This window comes from Anopheles stephensi, chromosome 3, assembly GCF_013141755.1.
Source record: "Anopheles stephensi strain Indian chromosome 3, UCI_ANSTEP_V1.0, whole genome shotgun sequence".
In the NCBI taxonomy this organism is placed as follows: Eukaryota; Metazoa; Arthropoda; class Insecta; order Diptera; family Culicidae; genus Anopheles; species Anopheles stephensi.
Genome location: NC_050203.1, coordinates 21,779,425 through 21,803,634, shown reverse-complemented (window position 1 = coordinate 21,803,634; position 24,210 = coordinate 21,779,425). Strand labels below are relative to the sequence as shown.

Sequence of the window (24,210 nt, the reverse complement as noted above, 5' to 3'; positions counted from 1 at the left end):
ATAAACCATCGACCCTTAGGCGCGGCACAGCACCACTTCAACCCGTGCCCGAAGGAATGGCGAATCATTCGTGCGATAAATTATAATCCGCTTATATTTATCTGCCACTCGTGAGCTTCAATAATTGACCCAAGATCGGCACACATAAATATTCTGCCAGCCAGACCAGCAGCACCCAACCGAGAATGGCTCGCGAACAATTTCTCCAACCGAACGTACGCGGAACCGTTGAGCGCAAATAATAAATAAATTTCAATCTGCATTGCTCGTACGCTGGAAACTTGGGCGGGTTGAGTTTGCCGGTTCGGATCGTACGATAAATGGGGATGGGTAGCAGCAAAACTACATAATGCGCAAAACAAATAGGAAATTCGGGCTGATTTTTTTTTACTTCTCCTTTTCCACCATTGCCTTGCCGTCTCTCGTGGCCGGAGCGGGATTTAGGAGGTCACCTCATGGGGTTACCGCTTGGGTACGATTACGGCATGCTCGATGGACGCAAAAAAAGGCCATCGAAAAAGCACGCAGGAAGCAGAGAAATCGGGAGAAAAAAAAGAAAAATGACCATTCTAACGTACCCCACAGCACCACAACCAGGAAGCAGCTGTGAGTGCAACAAGAGCAAACAAACCCTGTGGTCTGGTGAAAACAGGGTCAGGAACGAAAAGCTCCTGCGAAACCGGAAGGAACGCGTTTTTCTCCGTAGTACGTGTACGGGTTTTGCAAAACGACGAATGACATTGCCGACGTTTCTCTGATGGTGAAGGAGTTTTGTGCTTCGCTTCACACGCAGCGTACGAATTTGGGTAATGTACCTTGGGAAGCAGTAAGGAAGCAGTAGCGCAAATCGATCGAACCCCTTACCAACCTCCATGTTTTTCCCCGTTTTGCCATCAGTGTGATTAGCGGGTTTAGAGGTAGCTGGGTCGAGGGAGAGAGGAGGCACACGGACGTTTTTGTTCCAGGGGAATATTACTTTTATACGTTCAGTTTGCGAAGGGAATGCGTTATAAAAATGAGGTTAGGTGTAACGAGTCGTAACACGGAAGCAGAATCGTGTCATATCTCGTGCCCGAACAGGAGCAACCGTGTCTGAAGCAATGAAGCCTGGTAATGCGTGTATTTTGTTTGTATATTATTGAACTAGCAACATAAAATAGGATCGATAAATGTGGCTGGATCAGATAAAAGTTCCATAAAACAGTGCTGAAATAGGTTAGTCAGGTTACGAGACTAGGTACCGGACAATCTCAAAGGAGAGTTGGTGGCTGTTATTCGATCTCTCTCTTTTCTACAAATGTTTAAATAAATGTTTTTCGATTCCTCGAACCCATCTCAACAACACACATTTCACAGCTTTATTTACAGTTGCCGCACGTAGCTACTGCCAAACATGTAAAGTTATCGCATGGAAAACTTTAGACATTCTGCATTCGCCGCCAGAATGCACGGGGAAACCTTGGATTGGGAGAAAGTTTTCTATTTCTGGTCGATTGGTGGGGAGCAAAAACAGCTCAGCTCTACGCCTTTTGGCAACCGAAGTCCTTTTTGTGCAATGAAATTAGAGTACGGGCGCTAGGAATGGAGCCGATGTTGGTTCAATAAATTTGATTAAGAGCCTTCTTGAGAAAGGAGCGCGTTTGCGTTTAAATAAGGGGGTTTTCAGTCTTTTCAGGATGGCTTGATCTGGGCAGCGGCGGTGTGCCTGTTTATGTAATCGCCTAATTTGACCCATAGGGTAAAGAATGTTGGCAACAGATGCTAGCTCGGAATCAAGCTTTCTGTAGATAGTCTTCTAGCTTACAATATAAGCTATAAAATGGAAGCTCTTCAACACGATTCTAGCTCACGGAGTGTAGAATAACATTATTTTTGTTTAACGATACAAATAGTTTTGGAAGGATAAATATTGTAACTGTTTAAGCCCCTTTCGAAGATAAGATATTTTCGGTAACTTTTTTTTAACAACTCATCGAACTAGCGTAATGTACTGGATAAATATTTATTGAACAACAAGGTAAAACATACCTAGCAGCGTTAGCTGAATTTTTCATCAGCTCTACATGATAAAACACGTCATTTGACAAAAAATAGCTATTAAAATCACTAACTGAATGAAAGGCAAGCTAAAAACTGTATGATAAAACATGTGATTTGATAACAAATTATTGAGAAGATTTGTTCTTTAAAAACAAAATAATTTGCCAGCTTTATTTTTTTACATGTTTAAGATGTTTTTCTGAAGTCAATTTTGAGTTTTGATCGAATAAATCGCGGTAAAAATTAATCTTAAAACAATAATTGCATACTTTCGGGCGCAAGCCACCAATTGCCCTTTTATGTTCAATACTGTTGTGGAAAATCATGTTCCAAAGTAGTATTGCAATCATTCAAATCCTTTTCTGGTGTATAAAAATATATACAAAATATTTTTTAATTTTTTATAAAAATTTATGCCCGGGATATGGCAAAAACCAAGGAGGAGGAAATGCCTATTGCTTATTGTACGCCATCATCATAAGAGATGCCGATAATCGACTCGTCTTACTTAAAAGTAAATAATACTAATGAAATATACTAAAAAAAATGGCCTTTAATACCGATATTTTTAGAAAATTGATTTTAAAGTTCAACAACCGTTTAAATGATGAATTGGATGAATATCGCATGGATAGGATAAGCATGTCATCCCTTCTAATAAACCAATAGATAATAACAGCAAATTAAATTGTACTCCTTTGCCGTTTACTGTTGCACTGTCTACAATGTTGGCAACAGACCAGCTCTCATCAAAGCACACCTCCTCGAAATGAGCTCAACGACAGGCCACTCGCTTCACACACTCACGATGAGTTGGCGGCTGCTCGTGACAAACGCAAACGGATGAGTAATATAATTGCACACACGCAAAAAAAAACGAAGTTCAACAGACGACAGCGGGGTTAGGTGACGATGAAAAATGCATGTAAAAGATTGTCGTAAAATCGCAACCTACCACCCACCTCCCAGGGTGTGGACGGTTTGTTTGGGTGGTGAAGGAGTGCAAAGTAAACAGAAAACCTATGGTATGGTGTTGGTGTCTGCGTTTCTCAATGGTCGTCGTCGTGGTGGTCGGGAACATAAAAAAGGGCTCCTAATATCTTAATCGAAACGGGGAGCAACGAACAGCGGAGCGGAGAGCAACTATAAATATATACACACACACACACATAAACCCACAACCACAGCAGCTGACGGTAATGCATTTTCCCCCCGTGCAAAGGAGCAGCATGGTAGCGTATATTTCATCCGCGCTCAGCACAGTGTGTACTGCCGAGAGGAAAATCCAGTATGGAGGGAAAATTATGCTACAGACGGTGTTTGCTGCCTACCCCTTAAAAAAAGGGAAATAAGGGTAGCTAGTTTATGGCGTCACACTGTCGTCATCGTTCATCTGGCTCAGGGCGGTTGAAGTAGTAGTAGCAGCAGTGGTAGTAGTAGTTTACCCATACACACACACTACTTGCATCCCAGTAGGCGCCTCCACTGTAGCTCTTTAGCTCAAAAGTTGCATACTAACACTGCTTTAAACACTGGGAGAATGCAATATGTATATACACACGCCACGCCAGCAGCAGCTGACAATGTATACATGCTATATAAATAATAATTCTCTTTGACGGTGTGGAGAAGAAAATCCGCATCAGCTCTGTGCAAGTGTGCGAGTAGATTCGTTCTCCGTTTGGTTGGCCGTTGCAAAAAGGTCTTGCCAGTGCAAGAAGCGATCTCTGAAATTACAGGGGTTTCACAAGAATAACTAGGGTTTTTGACAATGATAGTATAAAAGCATCAGTTTATTTCTGCATGGTATTGCATTGAAGACGAACATTGAAAGATGATATCATAAATGTTCTTTTTCTTCTTTGGCTAGTTAACCTTTACCGATTTTACCTTACCCGTGCCAGACAGTTCGGCGAACGGGGAGACTATCTGGACAGGATTTGATATCACAATAATAGCTCATAATTTCTTCTTAGTCATTACAGAAGCTTCAGCGAAATACTAAATTAACGTATATAAAGGCACTTAAATTTGTTCGCGTAGTATAATTGAACAGCATTGATTGTCAAAATATACGACAAGCTTTATGGATAAAATACCCCTTTGAAACCTCGTATCGACGATAGGCCAGGGCGTTTTGATGGCGAATCCAAAGATAGCGAAATAGTCAATACCACCGAGCACTAATGTACAATTACCCTTTGTTGACGGGTACACATTAGCCAGGACTTACTGTTGTCTTCCATTACTTTTATGTGTCTTGTACTGCAAATCTATGTATCCATAATAGTTAATGTGGAAGGAAAATTACTCCATATTAACTTCAGCACGAGTGAATATAATACTAGTACAACAGAAAAATCAAATTTGAGAAAAAAATCCTGTTAGCTCAAAAACAAAAAATCCTTATTACAAACATGTCCGTCAATAAAGTGAGCAATTGGATACTAATAATTGTATGATCTTCATAGTGAGCACTGCCTATCCAACTATGCGGTATCAATAAGTCTAGTAAGCAAGAAATGGCAGGCATGACCCAAGAGGCCGTTAGACCAAAAAAGGTTTTTGTCTCTTTTTTATCTACAAGTAGACAAATGAATTGGTACTTATAACTCTGAAGTACCCTTGTAGAACTGGGCTTTGTTATATTTCGTTTAGGGAAAATTCTTGAGAAGTCCCTTAGTAAACATACAGCCAGCATCTGGCTCGCATTCGTACTTAATACGTTTATAAATGAAATCTGCCTACTTCCCTGAAGCTGGTACACTGAATTTGTTAAATTATGTATCTGCGATTGTTAAATTATCTGAGAAAATTGCTGTTATAAAATCATCATGTAAAACCCTGTGTAAGTGAAAACTATAAAACGAAAAAGCTAGATGCACTCCGGCAGACAGTGAGATCGATAGAGAATGAGCGAACGGATGGCACGAAAATGGTCATGACATTTTCCTTACCCCATTTTCCTGCACACCCTTCCCCTTTATTAAACCACTAACTAAAATCGGTCATACACAAGAAAAAAAAAATCATCATTTACCTATCGGTGGCCACGGAGCTGGTGCGCCGAAAGGAAAACCGTTCCGCTAATGATTTGAACATGATGATGCTTCTTTCCCTGTTTCGCTTTTTCGCCCACTCAGCTAGCTGCGAGATGTGGTATTTTACCACTCGACTTTCCCACAAACAAAACACGCACCACCCACGGATACACTACTGGCTGGTTGGTGGTAAATGTGGCAAGGCAGAAAACACACACTTTTCCACCACGCTGTTTTCTTCTGATATTTTGGTATCGTTTACAAATCGGAAAACCTTTGCTTCGCCTTCACAGACAGACTCACGAACACGCACACGTTCTTATATCATAATATTGCTTTAGATGTTTCACAGATCACATTTTTGGTTGGTTCCGTTTGAGGCTCGTTTTCCCCACCGGACGCCCGCCGCGGACAGGCTTTCGGAACTTTATCATCATAATCGCCAGACTCCACCGAACCACCGTTGGTCTTGCTGCTTCATTATTCTTTGTCAAATCAGATTCACCAATAAGGTTCCAATTTTCCACCCAACAGACACAACAGCCGCACACGCTCGAACCGTTTTTCCCGGTTTGTTCCTTCGAAATTCTCTTTTTGGTGATGGAAGCGGAATTCGGTTTTCTTTGCCGGGGGGGTCGTGAAAAACCACGCCAGTCAAGCCACTTTTCCACTTCTCTCAACCGGGAGGTATATAGCCCAGTTGTTGTTAAATTTTTAAGCACTTTCTAATGACTTTGGAACGCCTCGCTTGTTCGGCCCATACGGCGGCGGCGACAAGAGTTCATTTCGGTTGGACACACGCACACACAAATACACTCGAAAATTGTCCCGAGAACATGGTGTGGGCCGGGGTGGTGAAAAGCGCCACAAATCTAACCACCCAACCACGACACACACTACATAAGTGGTTCCGTCTGTGTGGAATCGATAACAATCTTACAGACACTTGGAGTTTTCTGCCAACTGCCGTATACCGCAACAATCGTACGGGAAGGATTTTCCTTTCTCGAGGGGACTTTTTCTTAATTGTGAGGGAAACCGGACTGACGTCGACTTTGGGCCAACTGAGGAAAGAAACCGAAGAACTGCGTTCAACCGACGACTGCGACGTTGAGCGCCTAGAACGTTGTGAGCAATAGAACTACACACCAAACTATCAGCGCGGCTAGTGTTTGTACAGTAAAGGCATTGGCTGTGTGCGCTGCAGTGGCCGCCTGTGTGTGAGTTAGCGAGCGTTGCTTGTTTCTTTGTTGGTCACACATCACACTTCTTCTCGGTTGTTTTCTGAGCGAAACATCCAGCTCTCGTGGCACAATAGTTACAGACTCGCTTAATACACTTTAAGGGCTCTAAGCTTTTGATTGCTTTCGTGGTTCTTGACTTATTTACAAATATTTTGTTTCGTTTTCCCTCAATTGCACGTACACACGTACACTAGAATCTGACAGTATGCAACTTCTTGCACTTATTGCACACGGGCACACACGCACGCACACCGGAAATAAAGGACACGGACACATCAACTGGAAGACATTGATTTTGTGCTCAGGAAGTTCACGGGTTTTCGGTTGGAACACCGGACATCAGGACACACACAGACACTGTCACTCAACGCACACACACACAGCACGAAAGGAAACCAACCAAGTACTTCAAGGCATTCCCTGTTTAGGTCCCTCTTGTCGGCGGTCCTCCAAAAAGGTGTCCCCCTTTTTTTGTTGTTGAGTATGTGAAGGTTTGTGTGCGTGATTGCGTGTGTGTGCGTATTTTGGGGGGGATGACTGTGTGTTTCCTCCCACAAGGTTTTTGTTGTTGTTGCCTTCTCTCTGTTTGTTTAGCCCGCGCACGTGGAAGCAAGCGAAGCACGAGGCCAAGCTTCTGCCGATCGTCTGACTGGCACGCAAATACATTCGGCCGACTCAACCAAATATTGCCAAACCGCACATACTAGCGCGCGCGGCAGTTGGTTGGTTGACCCGAAGCCGGCCCCGGATCGGGTTCTCCCGGCAAGCAGCGGTCGCCGACTCTCCCTCTCTCGCGAAAGCGTACACTTTTCTCTCACTTTCACACGTGGGGGGGAAAATGGGAAAATGGGAAAAAGCCCCCCGACCCGCTGTCAATTGGGGAGTGGAAAAATGTGGACTAACGTCACGCGATTTTGCATGCCATTTGCCGCAGTTCTGTGCCGAGATGCAATAATAAAAAAATTTCCTGCTTCTTTTTACACTTTTTTTTTGCTTCTTTAGTTTTGTTGCAAAAACACTATAAAATACACGTTGCAATTTCCCATCGGCAATCCGGCTTCCGGTGTTGTGGAAAACTCTCGCTCTCTTATCACGTTTTGATTGCATTTTCAAGCGCAACGGCGCATTTAAATAAACAAATCACTTCAATTCAATCACTACCATCATCGAAAGGTGTTATTAAAAAACAGATACTCTATTTGACTGTGTGTGTTTGTGTGTGCTTTTGCCCCCCATTTTGAACGAGGTTATATAAATAATAATATAATAAAATGTTTTTCCTTCTCCTCTTCATACAATCACTCGGGAGAGTTTGATGAATAATTTAATCCATACTGCCGAGTGTGTGCACTCTCTCTCTCTCTTGTTACGCATCGTATTTTGCTGTTCTTAAATGTAACCAACATGCGAGTATGTTCATCTTTTTATGGTTTTTTTTATGTATATTTTTAACTGACAACATACACACGTGCTAGCAGCAGATTTCAGTTTAAAGATATGCATGCACCGTTCGTGTGTCACGGAACGCGATGAGCGCTTTCACGCAAACGGTAGTTTAAAAATAATATCTATACACAAATTGAAACATTTGCATAGAACGGAAGAGTTTGCATGGGACGATATTGGGAGGGGTAAGAAAAAGTATTGCAACACAGATTGACATAAGATAAGGGATAACAATGTTAAAAAATGTATTAATACGAAAAATTGTATGAGTATCCAACTCATAAGCAAGATTATATTTCAAATTAAAATTATACAATATGAAAGGAATTTATAAAAATTAAAGAAATAACTATAAATCATAAAGAAAATAGAAACTTACAAAAAATTTTCAAAGGGAGCGAAAATTAAGCAAATAAAAAAACATGAACGTACACACAAAAATACGAACGGGAAGTATTTATTTATCGTTTGTTTTTAACTTTCTAATCATATTAAAATAGAATTTATAAAAATATAAAAAATATATAATGAAAGATTTTCAGGGGAATCTATTTCCTTTAATTGTAATGTTATGAAGAGGCGAATGACCCAAAGCCTCTATAAATAAACGATTAAAAAAATATAATGTTACCAGATGATATTGTAATCGAAGCAGATACTATTGTAAACGGTATGTCAGCGTTCGGGTAAGTGCGTAACTTACCAGTATAAACGCGGGATGTGAGTGTGAGCTTTAAACACCTTGCAGAGAATCGGTGGTGTACAGGTCTTCACACGGCAGGACCGGGGTTCAAATCTCATCAGACCGCCTCCGCGTACGCAGGGCTGACTACTTTGCTGGCCGGCCGAGACCTCTCGGTGCCAAGGAAGAAGAAGAAGGACCCAGATTTTGGTTATTCATTAATTTAGTAAGTGATACTTGTTCTTCGCTTGCCCAACACATTAAACTCCAAAACAAGAGCTTGTTAAAATCTCACAGCCCGTGTAAGTAACGCACCGACATGTCGTGTACAATATCATAGGCTACATTTACATTATCATCTGGTAACTTCACAATAATAGCTAATTATTTCGCCTGCCCTTTTGTAGCCGTTTCCATGTTAACCACCTTTGTTTGCAATTTCATCTAAAGAGATCGATCGACAAAGAAGATCGATGCTTTTACAATATTAACTGAAAACCCCTGTATGATATACCGCATTGTCTAGGACATAAAGCTGTCTTGAGCATGTTTTACACAGAGCGCCGTTTGAAATATGTAATGATAAGCTTTAGATTTTTGAGATTCTAACTGAATTACTCAACCGTGAATTCTTCTTAACATGTGAACGTTAAAAGAAATCCATACATTTTTGTAATTCGTTAAGGACGTCCTGGCCATATTGCTATTTAAACACTTTAAAAAAAAAGATACATTATTTATCGCTTATTAATTTAAAATAAAAAATACTTCAACAAAAAATATAAATAAATTTTAATTTTTGGGAGAATTTCAGGACCTCAATGTGAAACTTCGACCGAGGAAAGTTTTTCCTCCATTGCTTTGCCTCCTTCATACGTCTAGAACTGCCAGAACGAGGCCACTTTAGCCTCCGATGCTTGTGCATTCCGCAATCGGCAATTAATAAATCGATGAGATCACCGCTGACGGGCTGCACCGACCAATGCCACCCGAACACAGCATAATAGCCCCGGAACGAGAAACGCGCCATGCACACAGAATACACACATCGACGGGTTTAGTCCAATTTCACAAATCGATAGCCATTCGGGTGACGATTAGTGGTGCCTATTCAAACCAATTGAAGTGCGGGATGATATTGGTTCCTCTTTCATTCTTTTTTTCTTGTATTGTGGCCAGTTGAACGGATAATGAAATTATCGACGAACATTGATTGGCAGGAAAAGTGGTGCCATCCGAAAGCAGGCCCAATGGTTTATTAATTGGTGACAAGAATAAGAGCAATCAATACGTGAGGTGACACGTATTGGTGGTGGTGTTTGATTAAGGATAATATTGGCGCTTTCTGACAAGCACTTACACAAATAAAGCAAGAAATAGCATGAAGCGTTATGGGAAAAGGAAAAGCTCACACACTCAGTCCATTACAGCGCCGGACACCGGATAGACGACAAAGCAATCTAATAATGTTCCAAATTAACATGGTTCCCGGATCAAATGACTCATTAATAATAAACCATGCTTATAATTAAATCTTGCTCCCGGGCATGCCGTGCCTGGCTTGGCGAGCGATCACTCGAGAGCGGTAATGCTCGTGTGTTCCTGAGTGTGTGCGTGTTTTTGCACTCCACAATCACCCAACTCGAGAAGAAGCTGTCGGTTAACCACACTGAACTTCTTGTCAAGTACACCACTTTCTTGAAGTTTATTCAACAGAATCTCGTTCAGAATGATGACAGAATCAGACTTATGGCTAACCACCTCTAGACCACCGCCGCAGCGAGGAGTGTGGCTCGTCGGTTAGAATTTCCACTTGATAATCGTGGTGGTAATTGAGAGTCACAGAGAAAGAAATGTCCGAGCGAGAGAGAGAGAGAGAGAGAGAGAGAGAACAAAGCACGTGCTTGTGATGCTGAAAGGACACACATCCATTCGACAAAGTTGGCGCAATGTGGATTCAACCACTACAAACACGGACGTCCCCGGGTCAAGGGTGTCAAAACCTTGGAGACTTGGAGCCCATCTCCCCGAGCACAGGCTCTAACAGCTTCTTACTCTTCTTACCAATAGAATATACCCATTCCTTCCGAAAAAGTCGAAAGGAACGTTCGGGAATGTAAATGATGATGCTACACTTACCTTGTCGGTGTGTTTAATTGACTAGAGGTAAACGGGGAATCGTTCGCATCGAAGAAGTCGTCCTCGCCCTCCGAGCTCGAGTAGGACGTTTCCGGCACTGTGGAGAAGGTATGGATCGGTTCGGTTATCATGACGATGCTCGGATGACGGTGCCTGCGCCGCCGTCGCCGCCGGTTCCGCTTCACCGTCAGTACATGCCGCGCGAGTACCAGCAGTAACACTATGACCAGCGCCGCCAGAAAGCCGCACAGCAGTATACATGTGCACTCCAACTTTTACGCGCTCGTCCCAACCGGGTCGTGTCCACAACCACAACAACACAAAGCACACCGTTGCCTGGCTAGCGGCTCACCGTTTTCCACCACAGGAGGTCCTACTTAGTTTAAGCTATGGTTGAGTTTATATTTTTTAATTTCTATCTTGTGCTACAGGACGAGCAAACGGTTCGGAAACGCACCTACGGAGTCGCTAGGACGAGAAAAAACACAAAATCCTTCCTACACACTACCTACAGCAAAGCGTCTGTTCTACGGGTGACACAGCCACTGTACACAGCTTCAGTACCGCACCGAGCAGAAAGATCTCTTTTCGTTCATCCCTAAGAAGCATCCCTTGCTGTCCGCAGCGTTTCCTGCACGACACTAGGACTCCGTCCGCATCCACTCTCAGCTGGCGACAACCGCTCGGGGACCTTCTCTCACACACACTGTAAGACCGGCCGACTGGACCGTTTTTGAAACGACCAAATTTTTAGAAACCAAAACTTCGGTTAATCCACTTCAAAAGTGTATACGGTCGTCGATTCTACCCGGAGGACCTAACCACCGTAAATGCTATCGAAGCTGCCGTTGGTGGTGTTTTGCGGGCGAAACAAGTACGCTCCTCCAAACTCCTTTGTTGACTATCCTTGTTTCTTCTTTTCGGTCGGCCGATGGTGGCACACACTGGTGTCCGTACACGCCGGAACAGGATACAGTACTACCAGGCGCTACCATTAATTGGCGGTCGCTGTAATCCTCCCCCCCCCCCCCCCCCCCCTAGCGAAGTCGGCAAACGGAGGCCTCCTGGGGAGCAGGCTTACGGTCGCAGGGAGTACACGACGCGCTGATTTCGGAGAAAATCGGAACCGGAAAAAGCTCTCGCCAAACTCTCGCACGCTCGCTTTCTTTTGGGCCGGGGTGGGAAAGCAAAACACACAAAAATCTCCATTTTTCCATCGTTTGTTGTTCGTGGCTCTCTAAAAGGAACCGACCGATCGCGCTCTCGGTCTCACCCACTAGGCCGACCGATTCTGCAGTGGTTCTGGTCTGGAGAATACTGCTGCTAAAAATAAATCGATATCCACGTGATTTTGATGAAAACGTTACGCACTCCAAACGAGCGCGTGGCACTACCAAGGAAGAGAGAGAGAGAGAGAGAGAGAGAGAGAGAGTCGGAGCACCCGAACGCCGGGAGAGCGAGATAAGAGTATGTGCGAAATGTTCCTCCTCAAAGCCAACCGGACCCACGGTGTCTTGGTGCTTCGCGAAGGGACTCGTGTACCGTGCGGCATTTTTCTGACAGTTTAGTACCGCATTACACATGCCAATGCCCGGATACCCGGAACCGGGTCGCATATGGAAAGGTTCCCCGTACAGCCAGCAGTCGACACGAGTAAGCAAGCAGCAAGGATACGCGTGGCAGCTTTTGTTTTAGGCCGCAAGTTCTCGGTGCGGGGCAGCAACTGTCTAACAAATATACATACTTTCCACCCAGGCTGTGTTGTGCGAAGCGGACGTTTCGTTGTTGAGTGAGTTAGTTCCGGTTTTTTTCTTTTGCGAGTGGAAATAAGACGGATGAGACACGACATGTTTCGCCTACGTTGGGTTTCATGAACGAAGAGAAGAAAAAAAAACTGAACCGGCCGCCCGGGGTCTTGTGTGCAAAAAAGTTGCCTCTTTTTTTTGTCCATGCTTCGCCTTTACGATACGTTGGCAGTACTTGTTTATGCGGTGTTAGTGTCATTGCTAGGGCAAGTGAAGAAGTTTTGCCGTTTGCTGTTGTACAAAGAAAAAAAAAACAGTCCACACGCACAGCCCCGCAGTGATGGTTTGGTTACATGGCGGCTTGTCGCGAATGTTGCGCAACTAAGCATCCTAATTAGCCGGCGAACGAAACAACCACCCCAAACACTCGGAACGTATTGCGAAATGCGAGGGGGCTTCGTGCGTGTGATCAGCGAGAGCACATAGTTCGATCGATTGGAACCGTATCGATTAGTAACACAGCCTGTTGGAGATAAGCGTCCTGCCTGTCGCTAACCATCGAGCAAGGGGTTTTGGAGTGCCTGGCCGCTCGAATTATAACCTATAGGCTTGTTCCACTCCCTACCATTAATCGACGCGCAACAATTAATGTAACGATTACCTATAACCTGTTCCTTCATCGTTCGCAGCTAGTTTCGCGTAAGGTACCCATCAGTCATTGATATTCTTCTAGACGAGCTTTTGTGTGACTTGTCCTTCTCAGAAGAAGCTCGCCTTATACCTCAACTTTAGTGAGGCAAAGACTGACGTGTGCGGCGATGGTCATAGCGCACACTGACTGTTTCGCCGGGTCAAATGAAAACAACCGTACAACCTGGATACATACCGCTGATAGAAGCATGTGCAATGTTGGCACGCCGCACGCCCTCTCGGCATTCGTCCGCTACCTCGACGTCGGTCGGCAGCGAGGTAGACATCACACCCACGACCAGACCTGTGTGTGTGAGTGGTCGAAAAAAGAACAAAACGGTGGATTAAGATTGGTGTTTCATGTGCTTTTCAAGAGTCGCTCCCGAAACCTACCAGACTCGCTGGGTTCCGTTTCCGTTTCGGACTTACTAGAGATAGGACCTTGGTAGATACCGTTGATAGGGTTGGCGGTGTTCTGTGCGAAAGAAAGCGAAATCAAATTAGTGTTTATACGGATCCGCGACTCGGATGCACGTACCTTTGCGATCTGGAGAAGCACTATCGAATGTTTAATATTATCCAGCATTGCCTGCAAGGGTGAGCCCGAAAAATTAGTACCAGTCCAGTGCACGAATTCGCCCCACGTTTCGTACTTACGTTGACATGCTCGTTGATCGTTTTGAGGTGAGTGGCTTCCTCCGTGTCACCAAGCGTTTCCAGTCTCGCGTCGAGTTTCTGTGTTTGCAGCAAACGGAGGAATCAAGGATTCGATGAATAATGCTCCAATAATTGGGGGGGGAGGTGACAAAACCGGCCGTAGCACACTTACCGTTGTTTGGTCAATCATTAGCTGCAGAAACGCGTCCGCCTCCGTTACCTTCCGGTCGAACAGTACCAAATTGTTCGATCGCCGGACACTGGAACCGGGCGTACCGCCACCACCGACTCCACTGCCACCAGCACTGCCCGCCGGTCCGCCGCCACCGCCCGATGTGAAACCCATTGCGCTGCTCTGTGCGCTCGTGCTGCCGCTGCCGTTATTGTACTGCTGATCCCACAGCGCTCGGCTGCGGTTCGCATGCCGCAGTATCGAGTCCTCCAGGCGACGAACCCATTTTTCGCGTTCCTCTGCATCACGCGCCTATTATTGATTTTGTGTGTGTGTGTGTTTTCCACGTTGTAAAACCGTGTGTGTGTGCATGACATTGTGCCATTTAAAAACCCAAAACCAGGACACGTTGGATGGGTATCAACGTACAGTGAGTGTGTTGTGCGCGTGGGGATAATCAACAAGCGAAGGGAAATCGTTAGCCACACGTGGAGCCATTCACACGAAACCGGGAGTCCTCTTACCTGAAAGTGGAACGTCTTGTGATCGACGGTGATCGTAAATGTGTTCACATCCTGGTCGTCTATGCCGATGATGGCACCCTTTAGGCGAACGCAGCCACGCCGTACGCCTTTCATCATTTTTTCTTTTGACTGTAGAAGAAAATGAAGAGAACAGAAACAAAAGCAAGCCGTTAAAAATTGCTTTTAGGACAGGATAATTCTTCACTTAAAATATAATAGGTGAATCTTTTAGAATCAATTTGGAGCGATTGAGATTGAGAGCTCGCTCATAATAAACAATTTTTAATAGATCCCACCATATTCAGAGCACCAGCGCTACATACATATTTGATCCAGGGATGAGAACTGGGGCAAATCCTAACGAGCCGAATGGAAATTCTATTCCACAGAAGAATATGGCCTATTGGATATCACGCCAACTGATGTATCGATTTGCTCTGGACCTTCTAACAGCTCACATTAGATAACCTATAATTGGTCCCACCACATTTTCAGCGCATCAATTTTTCATGAATAGTTTATCCCGGAATAACGTAATATGATAATCTGTACCAACGCGTTTATCCCAAAGTTCATCGGAACAATTATTTGCCTAGAATAACTTGTGCGTTCGTTCATTACGAATTAATATCAACCGCAATGAGTTACACACATTTGCCGCCTTCTCTCGTCCCCTTTCGTCCATCATCGCCGCCAGAGGTCATCATATCGTAACCTGTTTTATTGGCAGTACACATGGTGCTGTGACGTCCTAAAGTTCGCTACTCCAATAAAAAAACTAGTATCTCGCTTACATTACGCATACATTGTTCATTTTGTCGTAATATGACGCACATTAATGTGTAATTAAATTTTTGGAGGGTAATTAAGCAAAGCCACAGCTAAACGAATCGTTTGGTCGGTTTGTGCGGACCTAAAGCTGCGGCACTGTGTTGTGGCGTGAAACAGCTCAATCAATCAGTCCGCCAGGTTGGGTTGTCTCCGGCAGGAGTTCACGGGCCGGGAACGAAAATATTCATGAAGCTATTTGTATGCCGAGTTCCACACGTTACAAATTGTAGAACTTTTTGTTTTCAAATAAATCCTCGCGTGGTGTTGCATGACACCGTGGCTCTAGGGTGTAAATTAGCTGTAATTATCAGATAATGTCCCTATAGGGACGGAGGTTCTAAATTAGAGAGAGAGAAAAGTTCCTTTAACTATTTTTGGCAACCCAAAACCCCCGTTCGCAAGATACATGTGCCAGTGTCCTTCACACTCACCACTGCTGCTTGCATGCTCGTGCCGTTGGTTCGAAGAAAAAAAAAACAAGCATCACTGTACAGTTTGCTCCAAAAGCACACAGAACTTGTTTATCTGACGCAACAAGAAGCGCGGCCAAGAGCCATGCAGCGCGTTCTAGCGAGACACTTCGGCAGGAAAGCCCCCAACCCGATTGGGGGTAGGCCTGCCGGCGCCATGCACTACTTCGCACAGTACCAACCCCCAAAACCGGCGATGAAACTGCAATCGTTTCAAAACAAACGCCCGCTTATAAGCGGGTGCCTGCTTGGCGCGGGTTCTCAGTACGCGCGTAACACATCCACGAATCTGAGGTCCGAAGGCCGTCCCGAGCGAAGAAACGGCCGTCCAAGCGAAGACATCGCGTGTGTGTGTGTGGATGGCAAACACGAAAAAGATCTCTACGCTATCAAACAGCAACCTCCGTTTTTTTTTTTTGTGTGTACTAGCCACTAGGTCGAGCAACATCAACTAAAACCCCTACCCAAAAGCCAAGTTGTGCAAAAGTGGTATATGCTGGGGGACCGCTTCGCTTAGAAAGTTGCATATGGTGTGCGTTCTACCAGTGCCGGAGGTGGTGACCTGTGCAAGCAGCGGGCCGGTTTGTGTAGTGCGTGTGTACTAAATGAGATAAGCTGGTGAGGGGCTGTTTTTCCTCTTCACTGTACGCCACTTAAACGTTTTGCCAAGTGCGACGACATCAGCAAAAGATGGACCTGTACCAGTATTACATCTACGAAAATGCCGGTAAGCTAAGTGTGATGTGCTTGCGCTTCGTACTGTCCATGAAGATGAAGACCATGTTTAACTCCTTCAACTTTTTTTTCTGCCTCACGCCCTTTCGGTACGGATAGATCAACGAACTAAGGACTGGTTTCTGGCGGGGTCACCGTTTCCAATTATCGGCATCATTATCTGCTACTTGGCGTTGGTGTACTACATAGTTCCTAGGTCAGTGACGCCATTTCTTTAACGTCATTTGAGACTTAGGCGAACTTAAACTTCACGCCCTTTACATATCTTCTTCGTAGGTATATGAAAAATCGGGAAGCTTACCAGCTGAAGACATTTATGGGCTTCTACAACCTATTCCAAGTGCTGTACTGTGTGTTCCTCATCGCAAATGTAAGTATCTCCTTGTCATAGCTACATTCGCAAAATATATTCCGCATCGTTCTATTTTAGCTAGTGAAAGCCGGCTGGAGGCCATACTTTTTCTACCGATGCGTCGAAACCGACTACTCCAACGAACCGAAGGCGATGCTAATGGTCGAAACCACCTGGTACCTGCTGATGATCAAACTGTTCGAGCTGCTCGAAACGGTGCTGTTCGTGCTGCGCAAGAAACAGAACCAGGTGTCCGTGCTGCACGTGTACCATCATATAAGCACGTTTGTGATAGCGTACATCTACACCAAATATATTGGAGGTATGATTTATATGAGCCCGGTGGCTTCAAGTGTTCCAATCGATACAGTATATCTCCCTTCGTTCCAGGAAGCATGCTTACGTTCTCCATCGTGGCGAACTGTGTGGTGCACATCATCATGTACTCGTACTACTTCATGTCCGCGTACGATGTGCCCCTGTTCAAGTTCCTCGTGGCAAAGTACAAAAAATACATCACCAAAATTCAACTGGTAGGAAAAAAAGAGCCCTGCTTCATCTTAATATTCCATTGCTAATCGCGAATACCTTTACTTTCACCCAAACAGATCCAGTTCTGTCTGATGATGGTTAACAATCTGCTCGGTCTTAATCCGCGCTGTAACGTGTCGAAACCGTTCCTGGCCATGTACATACCGAACATCCTCATCCTGACCTATCTGTTCTACGATTTCTACAAGAAATCGTACAGCAAATCGAAAGCCGCCAAAGTGAAGCAATAGGGACGGAAACACAGCGCATTTTCCATGTGACGTACGGTTGAGACGGCGGCGCGAAATCCTTGGAGTGCAATAATAAATCGATTTTAGCTACAGTCTCAACCGGGCCTCAACCGGGCCGCCAATCTGGCAGGTGTTGAACCCGGCCAGCCTTCGGGTTGAAGAAACACGCAAGCTCCAGGGACTGTCGAGAATCCAAACCATTCGGGCAAATATCGTTTCCATTGCCTTAGCGAGCTGGAAAAGCTTTAACTAATGTGATTGAATTCGAACAGAGGAGACAGAGGAGTGGAAGCTCCGTTTTTTTGAATGCCATCATTTTTTCTATATTTTTTAGTGAAGGTTTTACTATAACGAAGGGTTTAACGGGGAGGGGGAGTTTGACAAAAACAGGCAGCGGATAAGAAGGGTTATTTATATGTTTGTTATTGTATTATTATTTAAAGAAAAAGAAAACAAAACTTTGAAAAAAAAAAACACACACACAAATAACACATCAAACACTATCAAGAACCATCGTTACAATCTTGCGGTCGTGATCGGACGCGGGTCAATTATTGCAGCGCGGGACATAGTCCTGGGCCTTATCACTGCGATCACTTATTTTCGGCTTCCGGGTGCATAGATAGAACGCGAAGCGTATCGAAACTATCAAAAAACATTTAATGCAAACAACAAAAATGAAAAACAATCGCTACTTAGGCAAGTTACGCGAGAGCACACTCTCAATAAATGGAGAGATGTTTATATAGGTTGCGTTTTTGGAAGAGGTTAAAACCGAAACAAGCTCACACACTCACTTGAAATTATGAAACAACGAATGAATAATCAAAAACAAAGAAACAAATTAATTAAAGTACAATTATGCATACTATTGGTTTGATTTTCGCGAAAGTGTATATCACATGGAAGGGAAGTATTAAAATTTAGGCATTACGGGGTATGAACACAGCAGTCAAGCACATGTTCAATAGGTTTTGCAATTGATTTTTTTTGTTAAGCTTGAATGAGATTGATGCTGAAGGTTCTATTTTCTCATTAGTTAAAAGAAATGTTAATTAAAAAAATAAAATCAATAAAATATTTATCTAAAACATCAAAAAGCACTGCTTTACAATTTGAATCACGCTGTAACCCATCCCTCCATTGAAGTTTGCAAACAAGCTATGCTTTACAAGAAAATGTTGAACGCAAGAGTGCAACGCAAGTGAAATTTGCTCTCTCTTGTGATTGCATGCAAGAGCTAACAGCTGAGCTTGATTCCGATTTTGTTTTGCGTTGGCATTGTCTGTTCTGAGATGCTTACGATGAGTATTTTTATTTATTTATATTTTTTAAATTAAAATATAAAATATCTCAAGGAACATATTTATTAATTTTTGTCAAAAGATAATCATTTTTCGATAGCCTTATAAAGAAGATAGCAAATCATGAAAATGTAAATGGCTATCACAGAACAGTCTTCAACCATGAGCTAATTCAAGAATCTCTCAGAATAAGAGAAGAGCAATCAGTGCTTCTCTTAAAATACATAACTAATGTATACGAGATAATTCGTTTTAACCTTTAAGACTCAGATGTTGGAAGAATCGATATCTGGATTAGAAAGTATTTATAGATTAAGTGTGCAAAAAAGCAAACTACGAATAGAACTATCTCCAGAACATCTAGAGAAAAAAGTTCAACTTTCAAGCTCCTCGGGAGTTTCTCTTCGCGGCATATGCTTAAATGTCCATTCCGGTTAGAAGTAAAAAATGATTGTAAAATCAATCTATTAAGATTATCCCAATCTGTACATTTGCCTTGGTCCGGTGCTGATGTCCTTTTCAGATAGAGAATTTGAATTCATCTGACTGTCTTTATCAATCTCTTTTGGATCTTCTATATCTCTCTCTCTCTCTTCGTGGCTTTACAACCGCTTAGGTCATGCCTGCCAGTTGGGGCTTACTAGACGTATTCACCCCACGTATTTAGAAGTCAGTCCTCAGGACTCAGGGGGGGTCCAGCAAGGATTTGATCCTAGGCCCTACCGCGTAAGACCTCCTCTACGAGTATAAAGGGAGCGTTACGGTATAGAAAAGACTTAAGTTGAAAATAACAATAATATACCAACAAAAATCGTCGATCGTTGATACAACAGTTACGCACGAGACAATATAAAGCTGCAAGAAAAATGAGACGATACTGGTGAACCAGTAAATCTAGGCAATCAATGAACGGATAAACGAAATATTCAAAGATATGGTTTGTTCCACATTAACTTTAACTAATTTTCTTCTCCTTATTGGCACTACAACCTCGAGAGGTCTCGGCCTGCCATTTCTGGCTTTCTGTGACTTAGTTTTACCCGTAGCAAAGTAGTCAGGCCTACGTACGGGAAGGCGTTCTGGATGGGATTTGAAGGATTTGAACCCTGGATGGGATTTGAAGATGGTCCTGCCGTGTGAAGACCAGTGCCATTATCGCCTCAATCACCGGACCGCCCCACTAATCCACACATCCCCACACAAAGTAATAACTTAGTGTAATATTGTTTTATCAATTCATTAACAAGCTGTCCTTGAAGAATTAAAAAAAGGCAATGCATCAATACTTCAAGACGTATTTTTTTATGACTCTCAACCCGGATAATGTACTGAGACGACTCAATCAGCGTTTATCAAACACAGTTCATTAAACGTTTAGACACCACCAAACACAGCTATGCACGCCACCTTGCATTGGACAATATCAATGTCAATGCATCTTTTCAAGGACGTTAAGGGGCCATCGTTCTTAGTACAATGCTAGACATTCCAATCAACCACACTATTGAATAGTGAACAAAAAGTGTTGCCGTATTGATTAGTTAAATTATACTAATATCAAGTATGATACTAATATCAATTTTCTTAAATTGATATTAGTATTATAATATAACATTAACAAGGTAAAAGTTTGCAAAAAAAACAATAAAGCAACATTATCCAACAAACCTGAACCCTGAACCACGTAACATTCGCGTTGATAATGGTAATGGGTGTTCTAGAGTTGATTACAGTTGATAGGGGAAAATTTGTGCACCTGCGTGTTTGGAAAGCCAAAACTATTAGATAAGTGAGCAGCCGATCTGTTTGCTTACGTGCACCGCCGGTGGTTGTTGATCTAGCCGCGAACAATCAAGCTCCGCTCACCATTAATTTCGCGCAGAGTGTTACGTTTCAAATATTTGATTGTAAACGACGAGCGTCAACATAGTTTGTGCAAAGAAAGTAAGCCAGTGATCGAGATGCGGAGATTGTTGGCACGCGATTTGGAATCAATTGATATATGGTGTGAGAGAGAGAGAGAGAGAGACAGAGAGAGAGGGAGAGAGGGGCAGTGAGGGGATTCAAATTAGCAATTACAGATGCCCTTTTGCAGATTAGATCGGAAACCGACAACCGAATTGATTAATTGATAGTCAATCGCATTCTGATGAATGAAATTCGTCTAGTGATGGAGAGAAGCTAGAGAACTATCAATCAAGATCAATCTCTTATTACAGCATGCTCATTTTTTTCAAATCTCGATCGAAACGGATAAATCTAGAAATAGAGTCTGAGATATTCGTTACAAACATTGACGTTACAGTTCTGGAGTAAGCCTGCCGATGATCAGGCTCAGAGTTAAGCTGATAGACGCTAGCTTAATCAACAGTAAACGAAGGTTGAGCAACCCTGCAAGACCTGAAAGACCCCCAAATCTCGGCCCAGCGAACTCCGGCACGCACCGCAACGTGCTGTGTGTGACGTAGCGCGTCGCATGCCATTTCCATCGCTGCAACAGACCGGCATCATGTTGCAACGGTCAGCTCGGTGGAGCGAAAGGCAACATCGGCCTACCATTTCCATAGTGACCCGGGTGCAGAACGCACGCGTCACGGACTTCGAATCGCACTGGGGACAAAACGGGGACGGCCGCACGCACCAAACATTAAATTCGTACAGTGTGTCCAACTAGCGGCGCACGGCTTTGTCAGTCATTGTCTGACCGTGTAAGGTGTTACAACGGTGTACAGCGGCTCGCGGCTGGGGTTTCGGGTTCTCGACGCACACACACACACCCACACTCAATCAGGATGGAGTCGAATGGGACCGAAACGGTTGGAGAGTCACTGCAGCAACAGTTTGATCATTGGTACACCTTCCTGGTGGAGGACCTGAGCGACAAGCGTACCGCTCATCTACCATTCCTGCACAGTCCACTATGGCCCCTGTCGGTGCTCTCCGTCTACTTCCTGCTCGTGTTCTACTGGATACCGCAGTAAGTATAGCGATCCAGCGCGATCCCTTAAATGGGATCACTTCCTTTATCGGAACTGCCTGTGACCGACCGCTACTGCTTCTACTCTTCACCCCCCCGAATCAATGTCACCTGCTCCTCCTCCAACAGCTATATGCGCGATCGCAAACCGTACGATCTGCGCAAACTAATGCTGGCGTACAACGTGTTCCAGGTGGTGGTGTGCTACTGTCTGATCCGGCAGCTCGTACGCCACGGCTGGACCTTCCGCTATCTGTACACGTGCGAGCTGGTGGACTATTCGACCAGCCGGGATGCGATCGGGTTCCTGCATGCCGCCTACCTCAACTACTGCGTCAAAACGGCCGAGCTGGTGGAGACGGTACTGTTTGCGCTGCGCAAGAAGCGTAGCCAGATTTCGTTCCTGCACGTTTACCATCACGTGTTTACCTATCTGTTGGCCTGGATCTTCGCCAAGTACGTTGGAGGTTCGTTTCCTAAAAAGCCGGCGAAGAGTTTGTCCGAGCATCATGCTGTTATTCTCGTTCCTTTCCCGCTCTCTTCAGGAAGTATGCTCACGTACACGATCATCGTTAACTCGCTGGTGCACATGTGCATGTACTCGTACTACCTGCTGGCGGTCATACCGAACTATGTGCCCTTTTCGCTGAACAAGCTGAAGCGATACATCACGGCACTGCAGATTGTAAGTATAGTCCTGCCTCCCTGCACACAACCGATAGCTGTATGAGGATCGCTTTCGTTCAACCCTTCCAGATACAGCTGGTGAGCATCCTGGTGAACATCATGTTCGCCATGCGCAGCAGTTGCGCCATCCCGCGTACCCACATCCTGCTCTACGCACCCTACATGGTCGTGCTGATCTCCATGTTCATCAACTTCTACATGAAGACGTACAGTGGCATCACGCGGGCACTGAACGTCTGCTACACCGACGGTGGCGTCGTTAAGAAGGTGAAATAGTGATCCTTTCGAGGGGTTGTGGAGCTGTGTTTTTTTTTTAAACTTGAACCCAGCCCAGTGTGTCACAGTGAGAAGTGTAACGCAAGCAGCGGAAGTGAAACCGACGAAAGTGATGTGAAACGGAAATCGCACTTACGATTCCCAGTGATCAAACGCGCTACTGGCCATGCCATCCGGGTGATAGATGGGAACACGCGGCGGGGGGGGGGGACATTATGGGGAATCGCAATCGAGTTGGGGGGCGCAAGTGCAAACATTCTACTCCATTTGCATTTGCATCGATAAACTGATGCAAAAATTTAATTGCACACCGGAGTTTTCTTCTTTTCTTTTTTGTTTTAAATGTTGCATCGCACTCGCGCACCAAGAGGGGAAACACACTGTAGATACACACACACACACACACACTTGATTTAGCGTTTGTGATTGAAGGCCCGCGCTTATCTTCTGCACCACCCCCAGTGGTATGTGGATGAAGAATAATTAAGCTTCCCGCTTCGATTAGCTGATGACACTGCGGAACACATAATTTCATGAAAACACACAAAAAAGGAAAAAAGCACCCTAGCTGTATTGCATCAAATGTGGTTAGCGTAAGCATTCACGTGCAGCATCCTGTAAGTGATACTGCAATGGATGGAGAACAAAAAAACATTAAATTATCTGCCCTAGCTTGTAAGATGTCCAACACGCTCGCAGGGCACGGATGGAATGGGGGAAGTAAACTGAAAAGCTTTTTTAATATGGATGTGAAATAAAGAGAGAATAAAAGAGGAAAAGTAAAACTGTTGGTGTTGCAGCTTTACGTTTTGGGGAAAAAGTTTCGAAACAATCGAAAGGGTCGGACAGGTAAAGGGTAAAGGTTTAATGTATACACAGTACCATCCGAAATAAATAAGGTTTCCGTTAGAAAAACAAGCGTCAGTAAATGTTCGTCGTAAATTATTCTTTTTTAATCCAAGTGCAGTTGAGAAAGCGTCACTTCAAATGATAAATATATACGTGGGATGATTTTTTTTGCTGCATCAAAATACAATTGACAATCGATTTCTATTCGATGGGAATTGATTAAAACTATTGCATCAAGAGAAAACACGCATCGTTTTCATGTTTGAGGATCATACGAAACCATCCAAAGTCACTGCTGCACAGTTCCAAAGCCATGGTTCGTACGTGTGGTTTGCGGAATAAGGCTGATGAGCCACAGCTCGATTGGTCCGATTATTTCGCATGGTTTTGGCAAAACTTTCAATGAGATTTGACATATGTTAGAACGTTTTTACCAAAGAGTTAAAAAATAAATTTTCAAAGATTAATTAATAGTAAAAGTTTTTCCATGCCCGTAATAAGGCAAACACCAAAGAGGAAATGCCCTGTGCTTATTGTACGGCATCAGCATACCAGATGCTGATAATA

General features: G+C 44.0%; 3 protein-coding genes across 5 annotated transcripts in view; 2 read left to right on the top strand and 1 right to left on the bottom strand.

Moving 5' to 3' along the window:
• The window catches only part of LOC118512915 (oxysterol-binding protein-related protein 9), a 49,108-nt gene that overhangs the window by 6,417 nt on the left and 18,481 nt on the right, over positions 1 to 24,210 (bottom strand). The window contains 7 exon segments of the mRNA XM_036058058.1: positions 10,593 to 10,689; positions 13,224 to 13,331; positions 13,421 to 13,502; positions 13,566 to 13,616; positions 13,685 to 13,762; positions 13,857 to 14,168; positions 14,381 to 14,509. Coding sequence (XP_035913951.1) covers positions 10,593 to 10,689; positions 13,224 to 13,331; positions 13,421 to 13,502; positions 13,566 to 13,616; positions 13,685 to 13,762; positions 13,857 to 14,168; positions 14,381 to 14,509 — 857 coding nt within the window.
• LOC118512911 (elongation of very long chain fatty acids protein AAEL008004-like) lies at positions 11,710 to 18,409 on the top strand. 3 transcript variants are annotated; one of them, XM_036058053.1, is made up of 7 exons: positions 11,710 to 12,245; positions 16,111 to 16,408; positions 16,516 to 16,612; positions 16,693 to 16,786; positions 16,847 to 17,090; positions 17,159 to 17,301; positions 17,377 to 18,409. In XM_036058053.1, the coding sequence occupies exons 2-7, from the start codon at positions 16,372 to 16,374 to the stop codon at positions 17,548 to 17,550; spliced, it is 789 nt and encodes a 262-aa protein (XP_035913946.1). In that variant the 5' UTR covers positions 11,710 to 12,245; positions 16,111 to 16,371; the 3' UTR covers positions 17,551 to 18,409. The 3 variants fall into 3 exon arrangements, with proteins under 3 accessions (XP_035913946.1, XP_035913948.1, XP_035913947.1); XM_036058055.1 differs by lacking the exon at positions 11,710 to 12,245 and adding an exon at positions 12,247 to 12,381; XM_036058054.1 differs by lacking the exon at positions 11,710 to 12,245 and having other exon boundaries at positions 14,626 to 16,408.
• Positions 21,309 to 23,579, top strand: LOC118512909 (elongation of very long chain fatty acids protein 4-like). The gene is made up of 4 exons (XM_036058051.1): positions 21,309 to 21,831; positions 21,961 to 22,298; positions 22,377 to 22,516; positions 22,588 to 23,579. The coding sequence occupies exons 1-4, from the start codon at positions 21,647 to 21,649 to the stop codon at positions 22,792 to 22,794; spliced, it is 870 nt and encodes a 289-aa protein (XP_035913944.1). The 5' UTR covers positions 21,309 to 21,646; the 3' UTR covers positions 22,795 to 23,579.

Coding starts and splice junctions, on each gene's coding strand:
- LOC118512911 (XM_036058053.1), top strand. CDS start 16,372: ATGGACCTGTACCAGTATTACATCTACGAAAATGCCG. Junction 17,091..17,158: donor CTACACCAAATATATTGGAG/GTATGATTTATA, acceptor CCTTCGTTCCAG/GAAGCATGCTTACGTTCTCC. Junction 17,302..17,376: donor ACATCACCAAAATTCAACTG/GTAGGAAAAAAA, acceptor TCACCCAAACAG/ATCCAGTTCTGTCTGATGAT.
- LOC118512909 (XM_036058051.1), top strand. CDS start 21,647: ATGGAGTCGAATGGGACCGAAACGGTTGGAGAGTCACTGCAGCAACAG. Junction 21,832..21,960: donor GTGTTCTACTGGATACCGCA/GTAAGTATAGCG, acceptor CTCCTCCAACAG/CTATATGCGCGATCGCAAAC. Junction 22,299..22,376: donor CTTCGCCAAGTACGTTGGAG/GTTCGTTTCCTA, acceptor CGCTCTCTTCAG/GAAGTATGCTCACGTACACG.